At 58.4% G+C, this 26,702-nt stretch overlaps 1 protein-coding gene across 1 annotated transcript in view; it reads left to right on the plus strand.

The window, feature by feature from the left end:
* The window catches only part of LRP5 (LDL receptor related protein 5), a 105,057-nt gene that overhangs the window by 46,165 nt on the left and 32,190 nt on the right, over positions 1–26,702 (plus strand). The window contains exons 6-8 of the mRNA XM_047070582.1: positions 13,088–13,484; positions 14,926–15,097; positions 24,657–24,873. Of these exons, the coding sequence (XP_046926538.1) occupies positions 13,088–13,484; positions 14,926–15,097; positions 24,657–24,873 (786 nt within the window). The remainder of the gene's footprint in view (positions 1–13,087; positions 13,485–14,925; positions 15,098–24,656; positions 24,874–26,702) is intronic.

Here is a 26,702-nt window from a genome sequence, read left to right on the forward strand (position 1 = left end):
AGGCAGCGGGCAGAAGAGGGGAGATGCCCTGGGGTAAGAGGGCTTCCTGGAGGAGGCTGTGCAAGGGGGGGGGGGGTCCTGGAAGCTCCCACGAACTCCTGTGGGGTGGATCTGGAGGATTAGCAGCAAGGGCTGTCCCGGTTGGAAGTCGTGTGGCAGGGGGCTGAGCCACGTCTCCTGGCCTCCTTCAGGAAGAGTGGCCAGCTTGCAGGTTACCCGCCCCCCCCCCGCCCCCCGGGATGGATTCAGTTGCTCGGGGTCACCTTCCCTGGTCTTGTAAGAACTGTTTCTGCCTCCCAGCCGTGAAAGACACTTTCACAAATGACTCAGTGGGAGGATGCCAAGCGTGCGGACGAAAAACACTTTTGTCGTCATTCGGAGGAGCCGGTGTGGGTGGCCGGGGGCGTCTTGCACAGGGCGGCCCGGGGCCACTCTTACACTGAGGCTGCACCTTTCCTTTGGCTCCGGCCGCCCCGTAGGGGACGTCACAGGTCAGGGAGGCTCACAGACGACACGGACAGCGTGGGCTGGGAGTCTGGCTTTTGCACGAGGATGTGACCCTCGGGTTCCGCCTTTTTATAAGCGTGGTTCCCACCCCGCGTGGTTCCCACCCCACGTGCTTCTCGCTCACAGACTGGCTGGTTCTGGGGGCTGCACGGGGCCTTCTGCAGCCCCCCGCCCTGGACCCACTCGAAGCGGAAGTGGGAAGCCGTTGGCGGTGGGAACCTGCAAACAGAGTTTCCTAAACATTTTAGTTTCAGTCGAGAAGACCTCCAGGAGCTTCTCAGAACATTTCAAGGGTTTGCCACCAAGATGGCCTTCTGGAAACTTGGGGTGGAAGGGTGGAGGGTATCTGTCCGTGTTTCTCAATCCAGAGGGATCCGGGCATGCGTGAGGAACGGATTCTGTCGTTGAGGGGCGTTCCTTGTGCTCGGGCGACAGACACGAGTCCGAGACGGGGCCGTGAGCGAGGATCACGAGGGCTTCAGATTTAGAACGTGCCCCCTCCTCTGGCAAGCTGGGTTTTGGGGTGCAGACCTGCCCTCCAGGTGTTGCTTCCTGCCACAGAACATCACGTTAAAGGAAACCGTGTGATTAGAAGCCTGTGATCCTGTCACCTGAGTACCGTGGCTGTTTTCCTTTTCTCGCGAGGCCTTCCAGGCTGCCCACGCCCCCTGGCGCATGTAGTGTTGCCTCCTGGGGGGCCGTGGACTACACGTGGAATGTGGATTTTGACTGCTGTGATGTGCAGGGTACTGGTTGTGAAAATGGCCTGGAGATGGTCGCTGGAAACACGAGGGTAACGTGGAGACAGCGAAACGGTAAACCCTGCAGAATGTCACCGCTGACAGTGGAGCCCAGAGGTCCCGGCGGGCGCAAACCCGGTGCAGGGCACCTTCCTGGCTGGATCAGAGCAGCACCCACGGAGGCTTCCGAGGCCGGGGAGACCAGTGGGAGGATGCGATTCAGGGGCTGGCAAAGGAGGCCCCGGGGCCACTTGTGGATCTCCTCTTGGCCCCGGACTCCGCGAGGTCCAGCATCCCAGGGGGTGAATACTGAGGCCACAGCTGAGGGCTGTGCCTTTGGTCTGTAGTTGAGAGTCTGCCAGGACTTTTGGGGTGGTGAGGAAATTCAGTCTTAGGGGGGGCCCAGTCTCAGAGCAGTTTCCAACTATGGGATGGCTTTCTATGCCTAGTTATCCTTTTAGGATACCTTCACTCATGTCCCGGCTGTGTGATCTTGGGAAAATGACTCAGTCTCTCTGTGCTTTCAGTTTCCTCACCTGTAAAAAGAGATGATAATAGTACCTGCTTTGAGGGGGGGGGGGTTGTTGGGAGGAGGGCCTGACTACCCAACAAATACGAGCTGTGCTTGAACTTGAACTTGGAGCCAGGCAGGCAGGCACGTGGGCAGTCTGGTGCGAGAAGAGCAATTCTTTCCTGGACGTTTGGAATCAGAAGTAGATGATGAGGCCGGCTGGTGCTAAGAGGAGGTAGGAGGGGACGTATGTGGGCGGGGAGCCCTCCTCGCACAGCCGGTGAGAGACGGGCAGATGAGTGAGGTATGTGTCCCGAGGGCCCCGGGTATGTGGCTGCCCTCTCCAGGGATCGAGGCCAGCACCGGGCCGGGTGGGATCGGGGTCTGAGGCGGGGGCCTGGATGTGTCGGAATTACTCGGACCCTCATGTCACATCCAGGTTCCCCGGCCCTAGCAAATCGGAGTCTCCAGGACAAGGGACGGGTGTGGGAGGCGGAGGGCTGAGTCTGTACTTGACATGCGCCCAAGGCAGGCTGATGAGCAGCAGTTGGAGAAAGTCTGCACGGCCGGAAACATCTCAAGACCTGAAGCCATGGCCTCAGATTCCTGGGACTTTCAGTCTGGGCAGCTGGTTGTCATGCCGTGGACTTGAATCTGAAGAAACGTTTGTGCTGTGCAAGAGTCCTATGTTTCTCTGATTTTGAGCAAATGAAAGCCAGCCCAGCGCTGGGAGTCGGTGCCTTCCCCAAAGAGGGGGCTGGCCCCAGTGCGTGGGGGAGGGGGGCGACGGCCCAGGGCCTGCAAGCTGTCCCCTGGAGGCATGGGGCGGGGCTGGCCATTTCCCAGCTGCGGGCTCTCTCCCTGTGAAATGGGGAGAGCAGCACGACTGGGGTGGGGGGGTGTCAGATGAGAGGCTGTTCCCCACGGTGCCTGTCTGGGTCCATGCAGACCGGACAGGAGGCTCAGGACTCCCTTCCTCTGGGTCAGGAGTGTCTTGTGTCCCATGGCCCTCTGGGTCCTCCTGAAGTTTGGCCCCAGTGGGGGTCCTATAGGTTCCGAGACCAGGAAGGATGTCATAGCAAGCAGCGCCCCCTTGGGCTCCAGCTCTGCCAGCGGCTTGGTGAGACCCCGGGGCCTGAGTGACTCTTGTCCCGCCAGCCAGCGGGGGGGGGGGGGGGGGGGGGCAGGATCCCTGGGCCAGGCTGCGATCCCACGCACCCCTCCCCAGCAGCCTGGCCGACGGAGGCGCCCAGCTGGCTTTGGTTTTCCCCATGTTTTTCCAATTATGTGGGATGGGCTAAAAACAGCAGTAGCGGGGCCTTATTTGGGAGTTGCCACCAGCGTCCGAGGGAGCCTGCTGCTCTCCTGGCTCCAGCGGTGTCCCCGCGCATTCCTCATCACTGGGGGCTTCTGGGCGGTGCGCGTCCCCGCTCGAGGCCCGGACGACTGGGGCAGGTGACTTACCGGGGCCAGGGCACGCGGCTTCACTGCCCCGCGGTGGCCAGCCTGGCCCCGAGCATCGTTCCGTGCTCTCCTCCGTGGCCTTTCCGGAGGAGGCCGTGACTGCGTGTCGGGGCGGGCGGGCGGCTCGGGCTGCATGATTTACGGGGCCGCCCGCTGCACCTCGCCAAGAAGTAGTTTTAACAGATGTTCGCAGGGACTCGGAACAAAAGGACGAGGGGATGTGGTGGGCCAAGGTGGCGGGGGGCGGGGAGGAACAGAGGCGTCACTGTCGGGTCCGACGGGCAGACTGACAACTGGGGCGAGGCCTCAAAGCCCCTCACATCCATCCGTCTCCCTGGGTGGATTAGCCGAGGCTCAGGGCCGAGGAATAAGGGGCGCGTTTGTTCGCAGTCTGGCTGTCTTGTCACTTATCAGGGAAGTAGGTCAAAGGGAAAAGAAAGGAGGCCCTTGTGGCTGAGGCTGACGCCGGCCGGGCTGTGATTGGCGTTGGCTCTGCAAACAGAAGGCAGCTGCTGTTCTCAGCCATGGACCGTGAATTTTTAATAGCAAGAAAATCAGATTGCACAGTCCCAGGAAATGGTGTGACAAGTCCAAGCACTAACTTTTTTTTTTTTTTTTGCATTTTCTTTGGAAACGAAGGTATAACTTGCCGACGGTGAAATGCACAGATTCCAAGCGTACATTCTGATTTCGATTTGGCAGTTGTATATATCTGCCCGACCACCACCCCCGGTCCGGATCCGGAAGGTTTCCAGCACCCGGGAGATTCCCTGGTGCCCTTTGCAGCGCCCCCCACCCCCCCACATGCCGCAGGGGCAGCTCTGTCCTGACTTCTATCACCACGGATTAGTTTTGCCTGTTTGGGAACGTCCTAGAAATGGAACCACACACCATGTGGTCTTTTGTGTCTGAGCCTGAAGACTAACTTCTACATCGAATAAAAGAGAAGAGGGGAGCATGCCGTATTCTTGGAAAGAGAAAACGGTCATCCTGGGCTGGGGGATGAGACCAAATGTCGCCTCCTGGGTGTGGTTAGCTCCGCGGATGCCCTGGGTCCACCGACGGAGGGCTGGATTGCCGTCATTCCCAGCACTGGCCCTGTCCCCCTGCCTCCTGTCTGATGTCTCCCTTGCTGGTACCACCTGAGTCCAGCTTCAGCCCCACCCGCCGGGCACCCCTCGGGCCCCCCCCTGGCTTTGGTGATGGCTGCACGCCCTCCGTCTTGCTTCTAATGACCGTGTCCTAGTGCCTCAACCTTCCCCAACCGCAAGTGCCCCGCAGGCGGTGACCTGATGGCCTGCATGTGCCGGGCTGACGCCGGGGCCGCTGGCTTATCAGCAGACAGAGGCCAGGAGGCTCTTTCTCACCCTTTGCCTCCTGTTCCAACTGAAATGGACAGTTCGGTCCCTTCCAGCCCACCGTCTGAGCACCTGCCTGTCTGCCTTTGCCGGTGCTATGCCTGTTGTCTCGAGCACCTGTTGTCTGGGGCTCCTCACCTCACAGTCCCTCGGGTCTCCATTCAGACAGCCCCAGCCCCCCTGGGAGAAGTGCTGTGATGTGCTCCCACACCCACTTCGAGGGAGGGAAGCTGGGAGGGATCCTGGCTTCCCAGGGGGCCGCCATCAGCCCCTGGACGAACGCTGGGATCGATTAGGTATCTTCAGGAGCATCTACCGTGGCAAGAGCTGAGGTGTTTGGGTCCTGCTAGAGCCGGGCACTGAGGACTGCGCCAAGAAGGGCCCCCCCTCTGTCCCCTCTGGGGGGACGTGGGGTGGCGGGGACTGGGGCATCTGAGTGCGGCCTTGAGCCTGCACGATGTAGCTGTGACCTGACGGAATGCGGGCTCTCCGTGTCTCGTTGACCTGGGCGTATCAAATGGGGTCGTGTCTCCTGCAGGGCCTTACAAACTGTAAGGTGCGGTGCACGAACCATGCGAACGGCTGGAGCCCAACCACCTTTGAGCGAAAGCAGCAGCACCGTCTCATGGGTCACCCCACCCCATGCATCCTGCCTGTGCCGCCAGGGCAGGGCGGGCCATAGCAGTAATAGTGCGCCTTGGGGGGTGCCAGGCACCCACACTTCTGAGCGATCTACTCTTCTGTGCCCTACGGGAGCCTGGTGAGGGAGGGGCTGTGGGCGGCCTGATTCAGAAGTTTGGATGGTCATGCTTGGGATCCTGTCTCTCTCTCTCTCTCTCTCTCTCTCTCTCTCTCTCTCTCTCAAAAGTAAAGAAACATTAAAAAAAAAATTAAAAGGAGTTTGGGCCATCAGAGCTAGCTCAGGGCCACAGAAGAAGGGACAGAGGCGGGATTTGAACCCAAGCACCTGCCACGTGCCGTGGCTCAGGAGCTGTGGCCGCAGCTCCGGAGGTGCGGCCGCCACCACCTCTGGGAGCCGCGGGATAGGATGTTACAGGAGGAAGAAGGATTGTTTCAGGAGTTTATGGAGCCCCTGCTGTATGCCTGGGCTCAGGAAGGCACTCTGTGTGTTTTTTTTAGAAGAGCTGAGCCGTGTGCCCCAAGAGTGGGACCCAGCCTTCTCCATCGTGTGTCACCGACTGCTTCATAGCCTCTGACCGCAGTCCTGTGTTTCCAGCGACCCACCGGGTAGCCCACCTTTAATTTGCCCAACCAGCCGCACTTTGTTCTGTCTCCCTGTCTCTCTGCCCTCTGGCCTGGGACTCGAACCCTCGGGCCACGTCTCTGCTGCTGGCTCAAAGAGAGCATGGCCCAAGGCAGGTCCCCGGGGATGTGCTCAATGCCCCTGGGGCTGTGGGCTGCTGGGGCTGCTGGGGCTGTGGCCTTGGGCGCAGAGGCTCCCTGACCTTGTCATGGGACCTCTCAGCTTTGCTGGGAAACCGTATCCACTCCTGACTCTTAACTGTGTGTAGACAGAGGTCAAGTCGCTTACCCACGGTCACTCAGTAAGGAAGTGTGGCTGAGGGTCCAAGCTGGGTGTGACCGTTGGGCTGTGGCAGCCTCTGAGGGGCAGGGGAAAGGCATGCGGCAGAGGACCACGTGAGGGGCTGAAAACCCAGGGATAGGAGAGGAAGGGGCTGGCTGCACAGAAGTCTTGAGGCTGGCACTGACCTTGCTGCTCCGGCCGCCCCAGGTTCCCGGGCAGAGGAGTGACTCCCCCATTTTAGAGCTGTGCAGACTGAGGCGCCTGCCCGGCCACTCTTAGGGGACTGCAACCTCCCATAGGGTCCCGGGCGGGCCACGCGGCCGACAGCTGCTGGGCCTCAGGTTTCCCTCGGAGCCAGTGCCTGGCCCGGCCACTTCCCCTGTGGTCACTCGGCACGGTCTCCTGGGCCAGGGCTCCCGGCTGTGGTCTCAGCGCTCGTCCAACAGCTTACCCCAGGGGGCAGCGGAGAAACTTAATCAATTGCTAAAAAACAAAAATAAGTCAGCTGCCTACCAGCTGTGAAGCTGTTTGTGGCCTTAGAGCCTGTGGCATGGGTGACAGCCCGTGCTGGGACCCGGTGCTGCCCGCGTGGTTCCAGGCCCGCTCCTGAGCCCACGCGGAGCCAGGGGTGGGGGGTGGGGGGCCAGCGAGGGGAGCTGGGGCTGAAGGGAGGTGGGCGCGCCGCTTCCCGAGTCCGGCCTGAAAAGACGCGGGTGGAAAGAGCCGCCCTGGGGTGGCGCGAACCTCGGGGCAGGGAGGGGCCTGTCCTTTCTTGGAGATGCGGGTTCTGTGGGGACAGTCCGTGATGTCCACTCTGCCTGCTGGGAAGGCCAGGTGGGGGGCGCAGGGCTTGGGGGCCCTCCGCATCCTGGGATGTGTTGTTTTGCTCATCGTGAAAAATCCTTTCCCGTGTTGGGGTGCAGAGGGGATTAACTGTGAGAACCCTCCAAGTCGCACTGGGCGACCTGCCAATCTCCTCCTCCTGGGCTGTCAGGGGCTACAGGCCGTCTTGCCCCATCCCTTCTCCTGTCCTTCCCTCCCACTCGGCTCAGATCCTGGAGGGCCAAATAAGTCACCCCCGCATGGCGGTTTCATCCCCCCACCCCCCGATTGTCCAGTGAGAAAACCTTGTCTCAGAGCCCAGGCCCCTCCCCAGGGCAGCCACGAGGCCTCTAAGTACGCTCCCCCACCCCCACCCCCACCACATTTTAAAGTCTTGGGTTTTTTCTGGTTAAAAAGTAACATTCGTGTTCACCGTAGAAAGGAAGCCGTTACGCAGAACGACGGAGAAAATAAAAACCCGTATCTTCGCCGCCCAGAGATTGCTGCCAGCGTTTTCGCTGTTTCCTGCTCGCCTGCTCCCCACGCACGTTCAGATCTGGGTTTGCGTGATGCGTGCATCGCGTGCGGGCCGCGTCGGGGCTGACCCCTTCCACGCCTTTGTGGGCCCTTCTTCAGAGCCCGCCGTTTAGCGCCTGACTGCGCTGTGGCCCTTCGTGTATTTGATGTTCTCGCGTGGAGGGTCGTTTAGATTGTCCGCAGGTTTGGGTTTGCTGTGACCGCGAGGCCTCGGGGACCCTCCGCGAGCAGGAATCCGCCTGTGTTTGCAGGGGCTGCTTTGGACTGGGTCCTCAGAGGGGAAGTTGTGGGGTCAGAGGGTCCCAGAGCCACACTGCCGTCCAGGAAGCGTGTGCCGGGCGCAGTCCTCTGGGAGGCGGTGGGGGGCCGCTGTGGCCACGCTGAGTAGGCAGCCGTTTCCGCCTCCAGCCCCTCCAAGTTAACCCGTTTGTCGTGTTTGTTGACTGCGTGGTTTCGTCTGTTAATTTGCCTTCACCTGTTTGTTGCTGGGGTCTGGGTGGTCTTCTTAGGGACTTCTGTGCCTGCCTTTCAGTTTACTTACAAGACAAATAGACTTTATCTCGTATGGCAGTTTCAGGTTTACAGGAAAATCGAGTGGAGGGTCGAGAGGTCCTGTGTATCCGCTCTCCCTCCTTACGCGGTTTCCGCCGTTGTTGTTAGGATGTGCCGTCTAATGCTGTAAAAGGCACGCATCCTTCTCATGCGTGGGTCAGCGAACCTCGCTCGGCCGGTGGGCCGGATGGCTCGCTGCCTGTGCTGTGCAGCCTACGAACAAAGGATGGTTTGGACGTTTTTTACGTGGTGGAAAAGAAAATCACAAGAAGAACGTTTCGTGATGCGGCAAAATGACAGGAAATTCAAGGTTCGGTGTCCACGTGTGAAGTTTCGCTCGCACGCCTTTATTTACAACGGCAGAGCTGGGTGACTGTGACAGAGACGGTCGTGGCCCATAGAGCCTCGAGCAGTTACGTCTGGTCCTTTGGAGAAACGTGTGCAGGCCCCTGCTGGAGACTAGAAGGAAGACCGGGAACGGTCCAGAGATAACCGCTGCGGACATTTGCGTGTGTTTCCTGCCAGGCTTTTGTTCCAGGGAGGCTTTTGTTTGTCCTGTGGCTGGACTCCCGCTGCACGCACAGCGTGCTGTTTGCACGAGGCTTCCTTGCAGACTGTTGCAGACTGTCATGGGCTCAGAGCCGGCCCAGCGGCCTGCACACGATGCTGGGCCAGGTCAACCTCTTAGCAAGCACCTGGCCTCCAAGCTCAGATCAGACTCGCCAGGGGTGTCGGTGGGTCAGCCCCGTTCCTGCCCGTTCCAGCTGCAGAAACGGCCCGGCACACTCTGGTCTCTATGCTGTTGCCCCAAACGCCCCCTTCTTCCTGGAGTCCTCCCCACAACCCGAACCTGCCTGTCCTTCCATTGAATGTTCCTCTCACCCTCTGCTCCCCACCTCTTTTGGGTTGAATCATGTCCCCCACCAAAGACCTGTTGGATCCCCAGACCCTGCGAGTGTGACCTGACTTGGAAATAGGGTCTTTGCAGGTGTAACCACGTTAAAGTGAAGTCACACTGGAGTAGGGCAGGCCTCCAGTCCAATGGCTGGTGACCTTACAAAAGGGAAATTTAGACACAGAAACACAGGGGAGGAGGCTGTATGAAGACAGAGGCTGAGGTTGGAGCGGTCAAGCCGCAAGCCAAGGAGCATCCACCGCCAGAAGCTGAAAGAGAAGGAAGTTTCCCCTGGAGCCTTCGGAGAGAGCGTGGCCCAGCCAGCAGCTGGATTTTTCACTTCTGTCCTCCAGAATCGTGAAGGCATCCGTTTCTGCTGTCAGAAGCCACCCAGCGCGTGGGGCTGTGTTCCCGCAGCCCCTTCCTGCGTCTTGCCTCGGCTCTGTGACCCTGGGCCAGGCACAGGGACAGCGCCCTGTGATGGAGGGCGGCTTGGTCCAGATGGATGTTGGCAGGCAGGGATGGTGTTGAGCTTGACGTGCCCGTGACACCGGGCCAGGCCTCGGGTCTGCTTTTTTGTTTTCAGAACACTCGCTCTCAGGAAGGCCGTGCCCCCGCCTGGCCTGCGCCCCATGCCCCGCACTTGGCCCCAAGACAGGGGTGTTGCCCTTCTTTCCTGCGTGTGTGTGTGCAGGGAGGAAGGGGAGAGGTCAGGAGCCCGCCCTGAGGAGGCTCCGGGGACCGCTGCCCAGCCAGCAAGGGAGAGGTTTCACTTTCCTCGGCAGCACTGTGGGGCAGGCTCTTTATTTAAACAACCCCAGAGAAAACCATTTGGCCAAACTGTTAGTTTCTCAACAGTTGAAACAGACTCCTACCCGGGCGCCGTGTCTGGTTCTAGGGAGGGGGCGGGCCTCCCCGTCTCAGGGCCCGGCCCAGTGCCCTGCGCCCACCCCCGGTGGCCCGAGGCCGCTCAGACCTCGCTGCAGACAACCTCGGAGGCCATCTGTGAGCAGCAGCTCGGCCAGCGGCCAGCAGAGCCCAGGCCAGCGGTTCTCCGTCCACAGTTGCCCACCGCTGGCCTGGCCCTGGACAGAGCACTCGACCGCCTCCCGACTCTGCTCTCTGCATTCTTCTAGATAAAGCTCAAATAAAAACTTCAAAGGCTCTGCAGCCCAAGGGGTGTCAGACACCCCCCCTTGGAGTCAATTATCACCTACAGTTTTATCTCAGCGTTTAATTACTGCCTCAGCTACAGAGACTTAATTTTAAGGGATGCTGGTAATGGGGTTCCCCAGTGGTGGGGTGTGCTGGAGGAGGGCTGGGGCCGGGCACACTTTTGCCCCGGAGGGGTCTGGAATCAAGGTTACAGCCACATGAATATGGGGTTCTGGGAGTTGAAGGCCGGACCTCTCAGTCTCAGCCGGCCCCCTTTGGAGGCCTCCTGAAACCCCTGCTCTCCTTCCTAGTACCCATTCGCGGATGGTCTTCCCTCACCGAAGGCCTCTGCCCTGTGATCTCAGGAGCACCGTGGGGGTTGGGTCCGTCATCTGTTCCGTCCACCCCCGCCCCCAGCGCCTGGTTCCGGGCCTGCCTGAAACAGCCGCCTACAGAGATGCTGGTGGGGTGACTGAGCCAAGCCTCCGGCTTCTTGTCTGTGCCTCAGGGATTGAAGCGTTTGTGCCGCCTTATTTTCCCACTCGCTGCTGTGTGCCCTTGAGTGGGGAGCTTACCCTCTCTGTGCATCCAGTTCTTCATCAGTAAAAAGGGACACGGTCATACCTCCGGGACAGGGTGTGAGGATCGTGCTGTTTTATTTTTATTTTTTTACTTATTAAAAATTTATTTTTCATGTTTATTTATTTTTGAGAGAGAGAAAGAGAGAATGAGTGGGGGAGGGGCAGAGAGAGAAAGAGAGAGAGAGAGAAAGAGGGAGGGAGACACAGAATCCGAAGCAGGTGCCAGACTCTGAGCCATCAGCACAGAGCCCGATGCGGGGCTCGAACTCACGAACCGCGAGATCATGACCTGAGCCGAAGTCGGACGCTTAACCAACCAGCCACCCAGGTGCCCAAGGATTATGCTGTTGTAGGTGATTGTGTCTGGAGGGTCATGCAAACAGGGGTGGGGGAAACAGTCTCCAGGTGTGTTTCGGGACCGAGTATCGCTTTCCCTCGGGGAGCCAGTGTTTTCTCTGGGGAGGAAGTGCTACCTGAAGTCAGTGGGGTTTGACATACGGCCTTCCGTCTCGCACGGTGAGCTGCCCCGGTCTTGGCTTGGGAGCTCGGCAGCCTCTGGACAGTTGTGCAGATGCCCTCTCGGCCGTGCCCTGGCAGGCTTCCCCCTTCCCTCCGTGGCGGCAGATGAAGCCAGCGCCCTCCGTGGAGGTCCGTCTCTGGTTCCCTTGATGTCAGAGCTAGACAAGAAGTCGGACACCATCAGGTTGGGCTGATTTTTCATTTTCGGCGAGGAGACCAAAGCCCAGAGAGGGTCAGGGACCTGCCCAGAGTCACACAGTGGGAGCAGGGCCAGGAAGTTTCTGCCCTGCATTCTTCCTGCTTGTCCTAGGATGTCAGCATCTGCTCTGGGTGTGGCTTTGGGGGCTGCAGAGAGCTAAGGGGACATGTGCCAGAATGGCAGCGTGTGTGTGTGTGTGTGTGTGTGTGTGTGTGTGTGTGTGTGTGTTCAGCTCGTCCATTAGGCTGGGGGAGGCAGGAACAGCTTCCTAGAGGAGGAGGAGGTGTGTGACCTGGGCCTTGAAGGACTGGTCAGATGTCAACAGCACATACTTAGGATTGGAGCCCAGGGGGAGACAATTTGTTGAAATTCAGAATTCTACCCTCCCTCCCTCCAACACACACCAAACTGGGACCAAATCTGAGTTTAGCTCTCAGAAGTTTCCAGCATACTCAGGCACTTGGGGTACCTTCTGAGCACTGCCTGCCTCAGTTTCCCAGCCCTGGGCTGACAGAGACATTGCTGCCGCGTGTACGCCCTCTAGTGGAGGACTCGGATTAGGAGCTCTGGGCCTTGGAGCAGGACAGTCCTTAACTCGAAATGCAAGGCCGGGGGCCCCAGAGGGACTCTGCAAGGCACCGGCTTCCACGGGCCCTGCCGCTGGGGCCAGAAGCTGGCGCTGGGTACAGGGGACCGTGTGCTGTTTGAGGGCTGTGGCCCGAGCGGACGGCTGGCTGCAGACGCTGGGCCCGGGGGGGGCCTGAGTTTGACAGATGTGCTCAACTCGTTCCGTCCGTGTCCCCATCCTGCTGCCCCACTTGAGGTGGGTCCTTCCCCGTTCTGGGCCTTTCGTCAAACCAGGCAGGTGGTCCCAAAGTTCCAGAAGTGGTCTCTGGGCCTAATCCTGGTTTTCTGGGTCCTGGAGACCAGAAAGGACCAGAATGAACGCGTGGACAGTGACCCAGCTCTGAGGGAGTGTCCAGGCCAGGGGTGCAGCATGAGGCCGCGTGTGCTGTTTCTCCGGGGAGTTCTGACAGGTGCCAGCAGGGGGGGTCCAGGGCAGAGGTGGATTGTTTATAGCCACGGGGGTGTCAGGGGAGCCCCCAGGGTGCTCCCCCTTGTCGGTGGGGTAGCCCCCCTCGTGCAGTGTCGTGTGTGGTTAGATGAGGCACGTGGGCAGAGGCAGTTAGCTGGCATGAAGCTGCTCCCGAGGGGTGAGCGGGGGGAGGGGAGGGCCTCAGCAAAGAAGTGGCATCTGACTGAGCCGTGAAAGTTGGGCCTGTGGAAGGTGGGGCCCCGCCGGGGCTCTGAGAAGCGTGGCTGGCAGTTGCCGTCTAGAGCCCAGTGCCTCCGTGGGACTTGTATTTGGAACTGATTTGTGGCCCGGGGAGGGGCTTGCAGGGGAGAAGGGGGACCGAGTGGGAAGCAGCTCTTACACAGTGGTTGAAGCCAGGTGGCTGTGTGGCTGTCAGCAGGTTGCTTGACCTCTCTGTGTCTGTATGGTCTCATCTAGAAGATGGTGCTGGCCTCAGAGCCCTCACAAAGACGACCTGGTGACCATGTAGGGGGACCTCGGCGAACGTTACCGAGGATCACCTGCGAGGAAGCCCTGACCTCGGGGGCCTGGCTGAGCCCCTCCCCTGCCGTGCCCACTGCTGCCCTGCTGCGGGCCTCTGACCCCCACTGCTTGGCCATCCACAGGGGCCGAGGAGGTGCTGTTGCTGGCCCGGCGGACGGACCTGCGGAGGATCTCGCTGGACACGCCGGACTTCACTGACATCGTGCTCCAGGTGGACGACATCCGGCACGCCATCGCCATCGACTACGACCCGCTGGAAGGCTACGTGTACTGGACGGACGACGAGGTGCGGGCCATCCGCAGGGCGTACCTGGACGGCTCTGGCGCCCAGACGCTGGTCAACACCGAGATCAACGACCCAGATGGCATCGCGGTCGACTGGGTGGCCCGTAACCTCTACTGGACGGACACGGGCACCGACCGCATCGAGGTGACGCGCCTCAACGGCACCTCCCGCAAGATCCTGGTGTCCGAGGACCTGGACGAGCCCCGGGCCATCGTGCTGCACCCCGTGATGGGGTAAGGCTGGGGGCGGGTGGACCTCCCACCTGGCTGGGGCTGGGAGGCGGGCTGACCAGAAGGGAGAGAGACTAGTGGTTTTGGAACTTTCTCCTGCATCAGAATCCCCTGGAGGAGGGCTTATTTAAGTGCAGGTGGCTGGGCCCTCTGCCCAGATTTCTGTTTCAGGAGGGCTAGGGTGGGGCCCGAGAACTTGAGTTTCTAACAAGCCCCTGGGTTCTGCTCCTGCCCGTCCGGGGACCAGAGTCTCAGAAGGTCTGACACGGGCTGTTGTGTTCACGTACGGAGGGCCCCGAGAGCTTGGGCAAGTCATTTCTTCCCATGGGCTTCGCCCTTCTCACCTGTAAAACGGAACAGTTCACCAGGGTGATTTCTAGGCTGATAACGGTAACAGACTCGATGGCCCTTACTTGTTACGTACGGGGGGCCGGGCCTCTTCTGAGCTCAGCACACACACGGAATCTTTACCTCCTCCTCCCACCCCTACCCTGAGAGGCAGGTACAGTTGTACAGTGAAGGAGGCTAAAGCCCAGAGAGGTTAACGGGCTTGGCCCAGGTCACACAGCCAGGGGGCTGGGATTCGATCTGGCCGTGTGGCTCCAACTTTCCGTCCTAGGATTCTGCGAAAACAGCTTGTCAGTCGATGTAGGAGCCCTTCTGACATCCTCAGCAGCTCAGAGGGTAGCAGTGCCCTTCCTGGGGGCTCATGAACCAGGAACGTGAACCTGGCAGACCCTGAGGGAGGAGGAACAGTTGGAGCCCCTGCCTGGGGGGCGGGAGGGGTGGGGTGGAGCCAGGGCCGCTGGGGAAGCCTCCTGCCCTCTGGGCCGGATGTGGGCCAGCGTCCTGGAGACGGCCTGGAGGAGCTGGAAGGACAGAGGGAGGCGGCCGGGGAGGGCACACCTGGGAGCTGTCCCTCGTGGGGACTAGCAGAGCCGCGGCGATGGTGACCGTGGTTACGTGGCCGTGGCTGCCGTCCGCGGAGCACCCGCCGGGCGTCGGGCGCTTCTGTCACTTCCCTGGGGGCTGAGGCTCAGGACGTGAAGTGACCCGCTCCAGGTGCCCGCTGGCAGAGCTGGGGCTGTCCGCCTGTCTGCCGCTGGAGCCTGCGCTTTGCACACGGGAGCCCGTCAGCTGCTGGGAGAAGGTTCTACTCCACCCCTTCCTCCTCCTTGACGTTCAGCCCGTCCAGCCTTGGGTCTCTCAGCAGGGCGTCCGAGCGGGAGATGAACCCAAGGACCCTGTGCAGTTTAAGCCCACGCTGGGGGCACCGCTGTTCTCTGCGGAGCCCCTGGTCCTGCGTGCGGGGCTTGGTGCCCATCTCTGCAGTTAGCCAGCGTCTCCTGAGCGCCTCCTATGGGCGGGGGGAGGGTGGTGTCCTCGGCCCTGGGGACGCAGCAGGGACAAGACAGTGTTTTAAGGACCTGTTCTTCTTCTCCAGCCTCATGTACTGGACAGACTGGGGGGAAAACCCCAAAATTGAGTGCGCCAACCTGGATGGGCAGGAGCGGCACGTCCTGGTGAACACCTCCCTCGGCTGGCCCAACGGCTTGGCCCTGGACCTACAGGAGGGAAAGCTGTACTGGGGAGATGCCAAGACGGACAAAATCGAGGTGAGTCATCCCCCGCCTCCCCCCTCCCAGCTCCGGGCGGCGCTGGTCCATGAAGCTGTGTTAATACGGGCTGTGCAGCCTGGCACAGCCTGGCCGTCCTCGAGCCCTGAGTAGTAGGCAGAAGCCAGGCCTGGCCGCCCCTGTGGCCCATCACGTGTACCAGGCGGGCCTCAGGTGGATGTCTGTGCTTTGCCATTTGGTCAAACGGGATCCTGGAAAAGAGAACGTATTCGGGTGCGTTTCTGACATGCGAGGGTCTTAAATTGTTTCAAAATACAAAACCGTAATAAAAAATGACACGCACACGTCCAGCACCCCACTTAAGACACAAAATCTTACCAACATAGTGGAGGCTAGAGGTGACCCTACCCTGAATTTGGTGAGGCATTCCCAGGCGTTAAAAGACCTTTCCTTTTGCCGCGAACAGTATGTTACAGTCTTGTTCTGCGTGATTCTGTGTGATTAACGTAAGTGGTGTCCTGATGTGTTCTTTAGGCAGCTTGCTTTTTGCTCACGGGTGTATTTTTTTGAGGTGCTCTTGGCGGTACGGTAGTTAAATTTGTCCCCGTCATGGGGAAGCCCCTGACGTTCGTGCCTCTCCTCAGCGTGGACACCTCCCTCCCTCGTAGTCACTTCTGGATCACCCTCGTCTGCTTCTGGTCCCATCCACTGCCTTAGGCATCACCACCTGGGGGGGGTCACCTTTGCTCCCCTCACGCTTCCCGGAGAGACCCCCACCAGGCAGCTTGCAGGAAGCGGGGGGGAGTGAGGACACCGATGTGTGTCTGTGTCGCAGAGTTTCCAGCCACACTGCTGAGCAGGACCGTGAAGGGGGCTCGGGGCTGCGTGGGTGCCTCTCCCAGGCAGACGCAAGCAGCTGCAATAGTGGCCGTTTCCCGTCGGATTCCCTACAAATGGCCATCTTTAAAGGGATCTTGTTGGCTACAGGGAGTTTTTCTTGAGCCTCTGAGCCTGAAGTCAAGATCCTTGTTTCCGGCGGGATCGGCCAAGGAGGCTTCGTCTCCACGGACCCCACCACCCCTGGGAGCGGGCTGGGGCTGCGTGTGTCCAGCTGACATTGCTGGACACGTTACAGGCATTGCTCCATTTACTCCCGCAGCGGTGTGCTGGGGTTGTTAACTGCGGTAAAACAAACATGACACGAGATGACGGTTTTCACGTTCTCAAAGCGTACCACTCAGTGGCGTCTAATACATTCACGGTGCTGTGCGACCATCATCACTCGCTGGTTCCGGAACATTTTCATCACCCAGGACCCCGGACCCAATAAGCAGCCAGTCTCCAGTCTCCCCTCCCCAGTCCCTGGCACCCACGGATCTCCTGTCTGTCCCTACGGAGTTGCCTGTCCTGGGCATCTCATGTGACTGCGGTCCTAGGACAGCCAGCCTTCTGTGCCTGGCTTCCTCACGTAGCACAGTGTTCCAGGGATCAGCGATGTGACGTGCCCTCCTGTCACTCCTTTTTATGGCAGAGTAGCGTTCCATTGTATGGATGGGCCACGCCAGCCATCCACCTGTGGATGGACACGTGTATTTTGAGCTATGTGGCATGGTCCCCATTTGTGGATGAGAAACGGAGGTCCAGGGGGACAGTACCTAGCTCAGAGTCGTGTAGTAAGTAGGTTTCTGCTTTTATTTATTTTTTATTTTCCTTTCCTTTCCTTTCCTTTCCTTTCCTTTCCTTTATTGTATTGTATTCTATTCTATTCTATTCTATTCTATTCTATTCTATTCTATTCTATTTTTATTTAAAAATTTTTTTTTAACGTTTATTTATTTTTGAGACAGAGAGAGACAGAACATGAACAGGGGAGGGGCAGAGAGAGGGGGAGACACAGAATCCGAAGCAGGCTCCAGGCTCCGAGCTGTCAGCACAGAGCCCGACGCGGGGCTCAGACTCACGAGCTGTGAGATTGTGACCTGAGCCGGAGTCAGACGCTTAACCGACTAAGCCACCCAGGCACCCCTATTTTATTTTTATTTTTATTTTTATTTTTATTTTTATTTTTATTTTTATTTTTATTTTTATTTTTACTTTTACTTTTATTTTTACTTTTATTTATTTTGGGAGAAAGCAGGGGAGGAACATAGAGAGGGAGAGACAGAATCCCAAGCAGGCTCCACACTGTCAGCGAGGAGCCCGATGCTGGGCTCGAGCTCACGAACCATGAGATCGTGACCTGAGCCGAGATCAAGAGTCAGATGCTGAACTGGCTGAGCCGCCCAGGCGCCCCTGGTTTTCCACTTTCAGAATCAATCCACAGACCTAAGATCCAAGCCCTAAGACATGTCAGGTTACTATACAGAAGATAAACGACGCCTTGTAGAATGGGCAGAGGTGCAAGGCTGGGGAGAGGTAGGAACACCGTTTCTAAGGGAACCAGAGGAACTGAAAACAGCCAGCCTGGCAGCAGATGGGGACGGGCCAGGGGTAGGGGACGGAGCGGAGGGCACAGCGGCTGCGCGGGCGAACCAGGAACACGCACCGCAATCCCGTTACCTATCCCCGTGGAGCTAATCACCAGAAAACCTAAAGGCAGGGGCTGCGGGATCAGAAGCGTTTGGGAATCTTGGGTCAGGCGAACCTGGAAACGTGTGGTGACCTCCCTGCAGGGTTTCTGTTGGGGGGGCCTTGGATGCTCTGAGCTTCTCTGAGGGCACGAGCTGGGTAAGTGTTCTCCAACTACATGATCCGGGGTCCCTTTCTCTCCCCGCCGTGGCTCTGGTGACACACGCTTTGGGAATGCTGACCCCGGCCGTGGGGTTTGTGCCCGATCGCCCCTCTACCTCTGCCCCAGGGGGGCCGCTGACGTGGACGGACGTGGAGACCGTCCTCCGGGTCAACTCGGTGAGTCTTTTCCTGCCCCAGACCCAGAGGTGAACATCCTTGGAGGTGGCCCGAGCGTGCTAGGAACTTGCCCACGTGTTCTCGGGGCCGGGCCATCTTGGTGAATATGACCAACAGATGTTCCTTAGGGCAGACCTTTGGCTCAGGCCCCCAGGCCAGGTGCAGAAGGCCCCTGCTGGGGGTCACGGGGGAGTTTGAGGGCTTCAGGGGGCAACAGCCGAGGGGCGGGGGGATGTGTTTGCTTTTCCGTGGTCAGGGGACGTAGAAACCAAGCTGGGACAGCCACAGCTGTCGTTCTTCCGAGAAACTATGTCCAGTGACAATGAAGCAGCCAAGCCAGACGCTGAGGAGCCCGGGTGCTGGCCTTGGGCAGACGTCGTGGGGTCGTTCCGGCGGGGAGGAAGCGTTCCGTGTGGTGGGGTTGTGTGCGCTGGAAGAAAGGAACTTTAGACGGTGATAAGCCGGCTCTCCCTTTGAAGAGGCCATCGGGCCCCGAGGAGGACTTTATAGGATCAGCTGCATTGGGAGGAGAACAAAGGTCTGGAAATGCCGGCCTGAGCAGACGGGGAGGCATCTGGATGGCATTAGCAGCACGTACGTGGGATTTATGGGACAGGCTGAATCGCTGGAGAGTCCGCACTGCCCTCCAGGTGGGGCCTCCTGCTGGCCGTGTCTGTGACACCTGTCCTGGACGTCAGGTGCAGGCCAGCCCCTCAGGGGGCCAGCTGGCTGCCGTCACGATGGGTGGGAGTCACGGGGTGGCCCCCACCATGGGGGCAGGCGGGCTCGCTCTGGGGGGCGGCCCCGACCTCCCCAACACGAGCGGGTTGGAGCCCTCCGGGATGGGCGGGGGCTGAGGTCTGTGGACCCCGTCCCCATAGCGGCCCCGTAGTTTCCCACCCTTCTGGGCTAGGAATGCCCCGGGACACCTCCTTAACCCTCTTCCTGTGTCTGGAGCCCTTGGGTTTGGAGGCACCTGCCCCGTGGGTGCCCTTAGCTCGTGCTCAGCCTTTCTCAGGACCAGGCCTACTGCGCCCCCCCCCCCCCCTCCATCCGCTTGGGCATTCGCCCTTCTCCTCCCTGCCCTGCGGAGCTCCCAACCGCAAGAGCACTTCCCTCCTCCTCGGACCTGCTGCAGCTCCTAGGGCCTGGGTCACAGGGTTGTCCACTTGGCTCGTTAAAGCACCCGGACGCACTGCCTCCCTGAGCTCTCTCTAACCTGAGCTGCACCGCCCCACACTTCTCTCTGTCCGTGCCTCCTGGCAGACGCCGGTCCCATGGCAGCCTAGCGTGGGGCCTCCCGCCAGCAGCTCCTTCCGTCCCGGGTGCTGCCGGAGCCCCCGTGCCCAGCTGCCCTCCGGTCCCCTCCCTCGGAAGCCCGGAGTTCCCTCCTGCCATGTGCGGCGGCCTCGTGCAAGGGGACGAGTCTCTGTCCCCTGCGCTTGGCCACGCGGTGTTGCGTCTGCCTTTCCTAAATGCTGGAGGCCGCCTCTCCGGGCTGGAAGCACTAGCACCTTCGAAGCCCATCCAGCGCTGGTGCTCCGGCTCAGTCACCGAGTCATCAGCATCATTATCGCCGTTTCGCCTGTTTGCGAGTGGCTGTTCCCAGAGCAGATGGGAGCTTTCTCGGGTGCAGCTGGCGTGGGGGTCGCCTGCTAGCCCCCGGTGGGGACTCAAGACACACGGGCTCTGTGTCAGGAGTGCCCGCTCCCACGCCCTTCCATCATTCCCTCCCACACGCTCCCTGTGGCTCCCACTTGCCCCTTGCTGGGCCCCCTCCTCTCGTCCCTGTCCAGGCAGGTGCCCCTTTCCCGTGGCTGCTCAGCCGGTCCCTGAACAGAATTCCCGTCGCATCACAGTGCCGTCTATCACGTCCCCACCCCTCGGCAAGCACCTGTCCATTCTGCAGGGTCTACTGAACGCCGCCTTGTGCTGGGAGAGCAGCAGGGCACAGAGGGCCCCCTGGTGGGGGCGGGTGTCCTAGATGGGGGGATAGACGCAGGGATAACGGGACAACAGTGCAGCACGTCGGGGGCAGTCAGTGCTCCAGGGGGACGCTGGGGAGAGGGGACGGGGTGCTGGGGGGTGACATTCAAGCTTCCCAGGCGGCGCCTCGGCTGCTTTTCCGGCCGTACTTGTTCTGATGCCCTGCCTTCTCCTCCAGCTTATTTGTGCGGATTCTGGTGCCTCCTGTTTCTAGAGTAGGGGGAGGAATTGTACCCATTATCAGCGCTGAAATAGGCAAAGCATTTAAACGGCTGGGGCGCCTGGGTGGCTCAGTTGGTTAAGCGACCGACTTCGGCTCAGGTCATGATCTCGCAGTTTGTGAGTTCGAGCCCCAGCTGTGCTGACAGCTCAGAGCCCGGAGCCTGCTTCGGATTCTGTGTCTCCCCCTCTCTCTACCGCTCCCCTGCTCACGCTCTGTGTCTCTCTGTCTCTCAATAATAAATGTTAAAGAAAAGTTTTTTAAACGGCTGGACACGCGCGAAGCAGCCTCACCTCTGCACGCTCTGTGGTGTGTGTCCGTGGGGGGTGGTTTAAGCCGTTACTGAGTAGAAGCGAGGAGTGGTCTCGCTCCTTGAAGGCTTCATCTGTAAAGCTTCCTCCTCGGCTCTTTCCCTCTGGGTTGCTCTGACTTGACGATGGTCTTGCTCTTCAGCCTGTCTCTGCAGCATGAAGTGTCACTTGTCACCAGCGTGTGGCTTGCCGTGGACTTGCTGGGGGCCCTGGATCGTCTGGGCTCTCCGAGGCCCCCTGCTGTCTCACTCTGGCTGGGACAGTGCAGCTGACATCTGCTGGCGGACATCTGCCATCGGCATAGGCTCTCAGGCAGAGTACCCAGGCAGGGCAGGCTGGCCGGTGGGCTGGGGGTAAATCACGGACTGAGAAGTTAAAAATCTATCCATCTCCCCGCTCCTGACATTTCCTGAGTCGATGGAGGCGACTTCCGGTACAACCAGAATAAAAACTCAGTGCGACAGTGATGGTTTCGAAGCCTGTTGGCTGTGTGTCCCTCGTCCCCAGGGAAGAAGTTAGAGCACAGGGCATCCCAGCAGCTGAGCCACGTGCACGCAAGTGTGTGTCTAAGATCTTTTTTGTTACATGGAACAAAATAACCATGGCAGTTTTAATTTATGTCTGGTTTATGTCTGACTGTAATAATGATTCCATCAGAAAACAGAAATCTTAGGGTGCTCAGGTCATGATCTCACGGTTCAGGAGTTCGAGCCCCACGTCGGGCTCTGTGCTGACAGCTTGGAGTCTGGAGCTTGCTTCGAATTCTGTGTCTCCCTCTCTCTCTGCCCCTCCCCTGCTCATGCTCTCTCTCTCTCAAAAATAAACATTAGGGGCGCCTGGGTGGCGCAGTCAGTTAAGCGTCCGACTTCAGCCAGGTCACGATCTCGCGGTCCGGGAGTTCGAGCCCCGTGTCAGGCTCTGGGCTGATGGCTCAGAGCCTGGAGCCTGGTTCCGATTCTGTGTCTCCCTCTCTCTCTGCCCCTCCCCCGTTCATGCTCTGTCTCTCTCTGTCCCAAAAATAAATAAACGTTGAAAAAAAAATAACAAACGTTAAAAAATTTTGTTTTATTAAGAAGACAGAAGTCTTTTTCCTTTAAACGTGTGCTTTCAAAGGGTTGGTCTTGGGCTCATATCTCTTTGTGTGACTAAGTCAGTGGAAACAGAGGATTCGGTGTAAGGAAACTACAGCCAGGTGACTTTCTGGGGTCCACATTTCGTGGGCCTCCCCGCAGACCTGTGTGGCGTCTTCCCCTCAGTGCTGGGCTGAGCGTGGGCTTCTTTGGGACCATGGAGTTGGCCAAGCACAGGAGGGCAGAAGCCACGGGTCAGAGAGAGCAAGTTTGCCCCCCGGGCGCCTTTGGTATCTGCGTGATCATTTTTCTGTAACTTTCTGAAAACGACTAGTTTCTTTTCCCGAAAATCAAGGGCACAGGCCCCTCTATTCTAGAGCGGGGGAAAACTACAGCCTGTGGGCCAGATTGCCTGTTTCTGTGTCAAACGGAGAATGGTTTTTATACTTTTAAATGATTGAAAAAAATAACTAAAGTGCTATTTCGTGACATGTGACAGTGACACGAAATTCACATTTCAGCGTCCAGAAAGTAATTTTTGTTTTCTGCACCAACGATGTTCTCCTGGAACACAGCCACACTTGTTCCCTTACACACTCCCTGTGGTTGTTCTTGGCGTTCCAAGGACCATATGGCCGCAAAGCTGAAAATATTTATGATCCTTTGCAGGAAAAGTTTGTCAGCCCTTGACCTGGGAAATCTGTCTCCCATGCCCTCCCCTGGCCCCAACGTTCCCGGGTGTTCAGACTCGACTCCGTTATTCCTGACTTCTTGTGGATGCGTTACCCTCGCAGGAGTCAGATGGGCATGTGCCCTGTGTCTTGTCTCCCCACCCTCAGCGCCACTTAGGGCTCTAGGAAATTTGGAATATTGAGACGTGGGTGCTCCCAGTAGACCAACTCTTCTGGTGCTCCAGGACTGGCTAAAGGCCCCGTCCAGCAGAGTTAACTTTTACGGATGGTCTAGATTTGCTCATGGTGTGCTGAAAGCCGCCATAAAAAATCACTTTGGGGGGGGGGGGCGCCTGGGTGGCTCAGTCGGTGAGCATCTGACTTCGCCTCAGGTCATGATCTCACTGTCTGTGGGTTTGAGCCCTGCATTGGGCTCTGTGCTGACAGCTCGCAGCCTGTTTCAGATTCTGTGTCTCCCTCTCTCTCTGCCCCTCCCCACTCATGCTCTGTCTCTCTCTTTCTCTCTCTCTCTCTGAAAAATAAATAAACATTAAAAAAAATTTTTTTAATAAGAAAATCACTTTGGGATCGTTAATTTTTTTCAAGTATTAGGAGTCTTGGTGGAGAGCCTTCGAGGTGCTTCGTGGGTTCTGCAGCTAGGATGGAAAATGATCGGGGTCGTAGGGTGGCTTCTCAGTGTGCGGGACCCTTCCCCTCCCTGGCGGTGGGCGCAGCTGGGCGGCCGAGGAGGGGCAGAGGCGGGGAGAGAGGACGGGCTGCAGCCAACGCCATCACCCTTGCTGGCCCCGTGTCCTCCGTGGGCTCATTTTCATTGCTCCCGAGCCAGGAAAAATGTACTCTTCTTGCCCCAGTTCAATAGAACGTGTATTTATTTATGTCTGGAATTCCGTTATTAAAGAAAGTTGAGAAAATGTGGAAATAGTGAAGGAAGAGAAAAATCTCTTAAAGGCGGTATTGACATTTTGGTATATTACAGCTTTGAGTCGTGATTTTTTTCTTTTTCTAGCGGTGGATGATTTTCTTTGTAGCGTGAATGTGCTGTCCGTGTGGAACACTGCTTCCCCGGACCCGGTTATTCCCAGCTGAGGAAGGAGGGAAACCAGAGGGGCCGGAAGTAGTACCCAGAGGTGGGCACAGAAATCAATACAACCTGAGCTCCCTCCTGGGCGAGGCCGGCAGCTCCCCAGCTCATGGTCAAGGGCATCACCTAATCCGGTGTTCTCACCTGGGCTGCGCGTTGGGACCACCTGTGTGGAGCTGCATTCAGGATCCGTACTGGGGCCAGGCCTTCCGGTTCTGATCGGGGCCTGGCCATTGTTCTTTCTTTGGTTGAGTTCCCTGGGTGACCCCAGCCACTCCTCTCAGTTACAGGTGGAGAAATGAGGTCCACGGGGTGCGGGGACTGGCCGGGCTGGACGTGGAGCTCCCTGCCCCTCCCAGGTGACCAAAGCAGTTTTGTCCTGTGCTGTCCAACAGCAGAGGACCCAAGTCTCTCCTGTTCAGCATGAATTTGATGTGTCTTACGCTCCCACCACCTGCGAAACAGAGGATTTATCGCTTTTCTTGATGAGCTGGAAATCTAATCTGGCTGCGGGAGGCCTGTTGGGACCTGACTTTCATTCATCATGTCTCTTTCATCCTGGCCTGAGAGCCGGAGAGCCTCGCCGTCGTGTTTCTGTCGAGTCTTCCTTTCAGCGTCAGCTTCTGCAGGGTCACCTGTCATCGGAATCACATCTTACCCCATTTGTGTGCTTCGGTCGGTTAAGGCGTTTTCGCGTCTGACGGTAGTTTTCTCCTCTGTGGCTTTTGTGGTCAACGCTTTGCCTCAGCACTGATTCTCCCAGAAAAAGATTGAGTTTTTCTATCTCAGAGCAAATGGCCGGTAGCGGGTCTGCGGATGGAGAGCGTCTTAGAGCTACAGGCTTAGACTCAGGCCCAGAAGTCATCAGACTCAGAGTTCGTCTGGTCCCGACCAAGCAAGAAATCGGTCCACAGACAAGCAGAAGGTCTTGCCCAGGGCCCACGGCGTGTTTGTAATCCAGCCTCTCGAAACTCGAGTCTGTGTCGAGAGAGTGATCCGATGTCTGCCAGAGCTGCGTGTGGGCAGACGTTGTGGTCACAGCCCGCCCCTGGTCGGAGGCCCGCACTTTGGTGCTGCAGGCAGCCGCTGCCAGCAGGAAGGGCGGGGACGCCTGTCGGCACAGCGGCCGCACCCAGGTAGGGGAGGCTGCGGGGAGAGCCCTGAGCCAGCTCTGTCACCTCAGAGGTCATCCGTCCAGCTGTGCCCGTGAGCCATGCCACCCGGCTTTGTATCCTGGCCCAGCGAGGGCAGAGCCGAGCATCCCGGGAACTGTCGTATTTCAGGCAGCCCAGGCCCGAGGCCGGTTCACACCTGCGTCCGCCATCCCGCAGGTGATCAACGTCGACGGGACCAAGAGGCGGACGCTCCTGGAGGACAAGCTCCCACACATTTTCGGGTTCACGCTGCTAGGGGACTTCATCTACTGGACCGACTGGCAACGGCGCAGCATCGAGCGTGTGCACAAGGTCAAGGCCACCCGGGACGTCATCATCGACCAGCTGCCCGACCTGATGGGGCTCAAGGCTGTGAACGTGGCCAAGGTTGTCGGTGAGTGTGGTCAGCCTCCAGCCACGGGTCAGCCATGCCGACTGGCACAAGGGAGAAGCGGCGGGCTGTGGCCCCCCTTTGGTCCACAGGCACGCAGTCTGGGGAGGGGCAGGACAGGATATGGTGATACCTGGTTAAGGACAGGAGGGAATGGGTGTGGCATCTCGGTCAGGGATATGTGTATACATTTTACTTTTTTTTAATGCTTATTTGTTTTTGAGTGACAGGGAGAGAGAGAGAGAGAGAGAGAGAGAGAGAGAGCATGAGCAGGGGAGGGGCAGAGAGAGAGGGAGACACAGAATCGGAAGCAGGCTCCAGGCATTGAGCCGTCATCACAGAGCCCAACACGGGGCTCGAACTCACGGACCACGCGATCGTGACCTGAGCCGAAGTCGGACGCTTAACCGACTGAGCCACCCAGGCGCCCCTTTTTTTCTCCCAATTTTTTTTTAATGGGCCTGGGATACTGACTAGGTGGTGGTTGTGGGCAGGCCTCTCTGGCAATATTGTCATAATGGTTAATGTTCGTTGAGTGCCTGCTGTGTGCCAGGCTCCGGCTAAGTGCCTCAGTGCCCACAGCAGCCCTATACGCGCAGTACAGTGTTGCCCCATTCGCACTGGGAGGAAGGAGGCATGGCCACATGGCCGAGAAGTGGCTGAGCTCAGGACTCACCCCGGGTCTGCCTCGCCTCATCCCTGGGGTGGGCTGTGATCCTTGTCTCATGGCCCCTCACTCAGATACACACCTTTTAGCTGAAAGTCAGGATCTGCCCAGTCTCACTTAACGTGACGATTTGTCTCTTTCTGCAAAGGATTCCAGATGCAGGTCAGTAGGCTACATTGGAGAGAGCAGCGTCCGGGTGTGGTAGGGGAGGTGGAGGGGCGGGTCTCTGGGCTCCATGGGGGCAGGGGCTCTGTACTTAGTACAGCACCTCTACCTCGGAGGTGCTCAACAGACCTTTGGGGGATGAATGAATGAATGAATGAATGAGCATCCATCACTTGCCCTTAAGTAGCTCACAGTCTAGTGGTGAGACCCTCCTTAGTTAGCTCTGCAGACAGGCAGCGGTCAGAGCTGGGATGTTAGGGATGCCTGGCCTGGAAACACGAGGGAGGTCACCTGAGCTTGGAATTTGGGGAGGAGGGGGCGGCAAGGTTTGCCTGGCAGAGGGGCAGCTGGGCAGCAGCCTGGCGGTGAGGTGAGGCGGTGTGGGCTGCTCTGTGTCCCTGGGATGGGCCTTTCTGTCCGGCGACCCGCGCTCCTGGTAAAGAGACGATGGGACTTAGTTTTACCAGTCGCCTTTTGAAACACGTTGATTATCCACCTTCGAAGGTGAGGCCCGCCTGTGAGTGTTTAAAAAGAAAACAAAACAAAACAAAAAATGAAACCCAACAGCTAGGAAAAAAGATGTCTCCGTGGGATATGATTTAAAGTTGAGAAATTAGGGGCGCCTGGGTGGCGCAGTCGGTTAAGCGTCCGACTTCAGCCAGGTCGCAATCTCGCGGTCCGTGAGTTCGAGCCCCGCGTCGGGCTCTGGGCTGATGGCTCAGAGCCTGGAGCCTGGTTCCGATTCTGTGTCTCCCTCTCTCTCTGCCCCTCCCCCGTTCATGCTCTGTCTCTCTCTGTCGCAAAAATAAATAAACGTTGAAAAAAAAAATTTAAAGTTGAGAAATTGGGTTCATCTCTCTGTCTCTCTCTCATCCGAGGATTTACTGAGAGGGATGGGGAAAAGGATTCTTTCATTTTAGCTGAAATACTTAACACTAAAAGCCGATTTTTAGCAGCACCTCAGCAGGTGAGAATAACAGGCTGGCCAAAAATAAATGAT

This window comes from Lynx rufus, unplaced genomic scaffold (assembly GCF_022079265.1).
Source record: "Lynx rufus isolate CCGP_SWC_20201006 ecotype Redwood Valley unplaced genomic scaffold, mLynRuf1.p SCAF_9, whole genome shotgun sequence".
In the NCBI taxonomy this organism is placed as follows: Eukaryota; Metazoa; Chordata; class Mammalia; order Carnivora; family Felidae; genus Lynx; species Lynx rufus.